Source organism: Oreochromis niloticus, linkage group LG22 (assembly GCF_001858045.2).
Source record: "Oreochromis niloticus isolate F11D_XX linkage group LG22, O_niloticus_UMD_NMBU, whole genome shotgun sequence".
Lineage (NCBI taxonomy): Eukaryota > Metazoa > Chordata > Actinopteri > Cichliformes > Cichlidae > Oreochromis > Oreochromis niloticus.
The window spans coordinates 17,182,964-17,187,178 of NC_031985.2; the positions used below are offsets into that span (position 1 = coordinate 17,182,964).

At 40.7% G+C, this 4,215-nt stretch overlaps 1 protein-coding gene across 1 annotated transcript; it reads left to right on the forward strand.

Moving 5' to 3' along the window:
• Window positions 1-367: 367 nt before the first annotated feature.
• dpm3 (dolichyl-phosphate mannosyltransferase subunit 3, regulatory) lies at window positions 368-2,205 on the forward strand. The gene is made up of 2 exons (XM_005457229.3): window positions 368-453; window positions 665-2,205. The coding sequence occupies exon 2, from the start codon at window positions 711-713 to the stop codon at window positions 987-989; it is 279 nt and encodes a 92-aa protein (XP_005457286.1). The 5' UTR covers window positions 368-453; window positions 665-710; the 3' UTR covers window positions 990-2,205.
• Window positions 2,206-4,215: the final 2,010 nt, after the last annotated feature.

The window sequence follows — 4,215 nt, forward strand, 5'->3', positions numbered from 1 at the left end:
TGTAGACACACCCGTGTCTCATTCCTTGAGTTAGGTGCCAAGTCTTTGTTAGGTCATTCGGGCTCAGAGCTGAAAAAAAATCCTGGTTAGGTAGAATGATTGGGAAAAGTCTGAAAGACTTTCAGAAAGCGTTAAGAAGTATTACTTAAGACCACTTTAAAAATAATTATAGGGATGTCTGGCTCCTTGGAAAGAAAATCTAAAGAAATGAGGGGTGAATGAGGGGTTTATTATGCACAGTGCTGTGCATAATAAAACGTATAAATATAAATTAAGAAAAGTTTAATCAAAATGTTACAAAAATGTTATATTTATTTTAAAAAAGTCCAGATAAAAACTCACCCTCTGTTAGAAACCCAGAGCCATTTCCGTCATTAACTCCATTTCCCATAAGGCACCGCGGCCTTTTAACGTCATTAATGTGCGCATAGCTGAGGTGGCGTTTGAGAAGAGGTAAACAAATCGGAATATTTTTGAAAAGATTTAATGCTTTAAAGGTCGAAATGAATGATGAATTGTTATTAAGTCTGTTGCGTTTTTATGGCTGTTTCTATTCTAATTATCCAACTGCTGTTTGTCTCTCGCGCGCGTTGTAGCCAAAACGGCTAACATGTTGCATTTACAGTGTGCTAAAGCTAAGCTAATCCAGTGCTTTCCCTGTCAGGTTGTTCTGTGGCTGCTCCCCTGAAATCCCGTCGGCAGCTTTCATCATGACCAAACTTCTGCAGTGGCTGTTCGGTGTGTCGCTGCTGGGCGCACTCTGGGCTTTGGTCACTTTTGACCTGTTGGACCTGAGCCTCCCGCAGACTTACAGAGAGGTCGCCTGGCCGATGCCTTTCTACCTGCTGATTTCATTTGGCTGCTACTCTCTGGCCACTGTGGGATACAGGGTGGCCACCTTCAATGACTGTGAGGAGGCGGCGAAAGAGCTACAGGAGCAAATAAAAGAAGCCAAAGAGGACTTAAGGAGAAAAGGTTTAAAAATGTAGAGATTAAAAGGGCACTATGTGTAAACTTCTGGGACTGAGAGGAGAAAAGCACGGACTATTGTCTTATGCACATAGTGTGTATTCCTGAAAAAAAGGGTCTTGTTTTGGAGACATCTTCCTGAACATCAGGAGTCTCATTCACGACTGTGTTTTATCAATTGGCTGTTTATCCAGTATGTTTCAGAAAATGAGGAAAGAGCCACACTGATACATTTTTTGTTTTTTAAATTTCGAAATGTATAACTTTTACTAAGCCAATCCACATTACCTCAGCATCGCAGGACTCTTAGTTAAAAACTGCAGGACATGCAGAAACATTTTGGAAGTGATGACGCAAAAGCCAGCAGTTGCTTTCTGATTGGGCCACAAAAGTTAAGCCAAAACATGTCAAAGCTTGACTCTGTTCTCCAAAGCCACGGCTTCTGCCTTTGATGGATAATACCTGGCTTTCTTATGCTTTTGCATTATATTCAGTCACACTTACACCTGATTGTAGGTCCAACTAAAGCAATCTTTGGGCTTTCTTTATGTCATTGCTGTTATTCCTCTGTAGTAATTTCACCCTTCTGATTGGTACCCTTGCCCAGCGTGTGTAATTGGCACTTAATGTAGACGTAGATCATCTCTAAAACTGCTTATTCAGTCAAAGTCAAAGCTCTTTAAATTAAAATGCATTACTGTGGCTGAAGCCCGAGAAATGAATGGTTTAATGAATGTTTTTCTGGTTAACTCATAAATGTCAAGAACGGAGGGGGAAAGGGTTTTGTAGCAGAGTTTATATCCAGCATCATTTTTGCTCTAATCTGTTTGTGTAATGTGGTTTGACTGATTAGCACATCTTACACCAGAAAGAAAGTCCAGTGAACACACATGGTGGTGTCTTTGGCTGTTAACTCCATACAGTTGCTTTCATGTTACTCTTTATGCTAAATTATCATCTGTACACAGTTGCTGTTCACTGTAATGCCAACAAACGCTCGCATTGCACCAATCTGATTAAAGACCGCTTCCACTGGGAAATCTCAGATGCTTTCAATCAGCCTCGGCTCCAGAGTAGCGCAGCACATGCTGGACCTTGTTGTGTTCGTCTGGAGATTGTTGCTTGTCGCTGTAGGTGGATTAGATTTTATCTGTAAAGGAATGTACATTCCATTGTCCAGTTTGAGAGTTGTACCCTGAAGGTAACGCTGAGAATTCATTAAATCTATTTTCCTCATTTTTTTTTTTTTTTAGTATAGAAATGTGTCTTTGTTGGTTTGAATGAGTATATGCATGAGTGCTTTTGTGTATGATGAATTCCTGCCTGGGGGCTTATATCAACTGTTCAATGCCTCCCTCTGTGTGAAAGGCTGATCTGTATCTGTCTGTCGTTGTTAATGACGAACTATACGCTACACAGCAGTTCCACGTCTTCCCACACAGAAGTTTGGTTCATAAATTGGAGAGAAAAAAAAAAAAAGTAAGCTAAGTCTGTAGTTCTGAAGTAAATGTGATTTTGGCAGTTGCAGTTCTTTTGTGAAAGCTTTAAAAAGGCTGCCTCTGCTCATTTCCAGTGAGTGCCTGCTGCGCATAAACAAAGCGTAGCCTGGCCAAAGGCATCATTATAGTGCTTCAAAAGCTCCCATAACTTCTGAACAAATGCAAAAGAGTTGGCAGTTCTCTCTGTGCAGGCTCTGCCCGTTGTGCTGTTTGGCTGCAGCCCCATCATGCCTTGCAACGTCACCCCCCATGAATGTCTGCAAGCTGTTGCTGGAGCAGACTGGATGAAAGACAAACCTCTCATTTACCAGAAAATCTTCTACTTTGGCAAATACACCAAAGGCTTCCCTCTGTATGCCGTTATGTTCTTACTCGTAGCCACATGTACAGTAGTTGATCACTTTCCTTTGTTTTCACTCTCCCCAAATCCAACTTTGAAGACGTGGGTTGTTGGGATGAAAGTATACCTCGGAATAGGCCAGAGATGTTAGATAGGTGAACAGCGCAGAGTGTTTTGTGCCGTTTTATCCCTTCTTTAAAACATGCAGAAGATAAGCTCCATTCCTGACTTTTGCGTTTACGTAACAGCAAATCTATGTAGGTGTAATCTGATTCAGAGATAGAGATGTTTATGAAAGCCACCCCGAATGACATAAAATACTTTAATGCTCTTTTAAAACATCTCTGTGCAATTCATTTGTCCTAAATGTGAAGTGATTGCCATCAAAACCGCTGCTGTTTGGTGCTTAAGTGGCAGTATTCACAGGAGAGGATGCACCTGATAGAGTAAAGTAACATGACACACTGTGCAAAATCTATAATAATGATTGCACAGTAATTCATTTTGTCTGTCTGCATACTCTTTTTGGCTTAGAGGTGAGAGCTTCGCTCCTCTCGTGAGAAATATGTGGAGAGCTTCCTTTGCATTTCAATTGACTTCTTAAAGATTCAGCTTTGTCAACTTTGAGAGCTGTTATTAGGCAGTGCATTTTAGAGGAGCAGCAGTAACAGGCCTTAAATTGTTACCTGGGCTCTGCAGCTGCCAGATGACTGGAGGGGGAAAAAATGAAATCGAGAGCTGATTATCCTCTGTCGCTAGTCTGAAGTTGTGACTCGAGTTCCATTATTGTTCCTCCACCGTTAGCTTTTCTCGAAGAACGATTTAAAAAATAGGAAAGGCAGGTTCTTTTTTCTGTAGAACTACATTTCATTTTATTCTTTGCTCAATTTCCTGGCTTGCTGTGCAGGTATACTGTATGTGCACCAGGGGAAACAAACACGGGTGACAATTAATGTGTCATGAAAATAACAACGCTCAAGATCTGCCAAAATTTTGAATTAGCAGGGAGACAACAGTAGGGCAAACTGCTGTGGTGGGGATGTACTACCTTAGGTATCAGTGATACAAATATAAAATGTACAAAGAATTTTACTTCACTGGAAAACTTCTCAGCACTGTGCGGTTGGCAGTAGGACTCTAAGATTGCATTTTACAAGGCAAACAGCAAACAGACAGCATCTCCATTCTTTTACATGTAGATAGTCATGATATGTTTCTTAATAATATACAGCTTTGTCTCATCACCACATGCCTTTTCCATGCAGGGCTACTAGCAATATAAACATGGCTATGGTAAATAAAAATGTAGGCGTAACCGGACTGCTTACATATTTTACCTTTATTGTTAAGGAAATCAAAGCTTTGCACAGCCCTATGATCATTGTATCACCTACATTAGCAGATCTC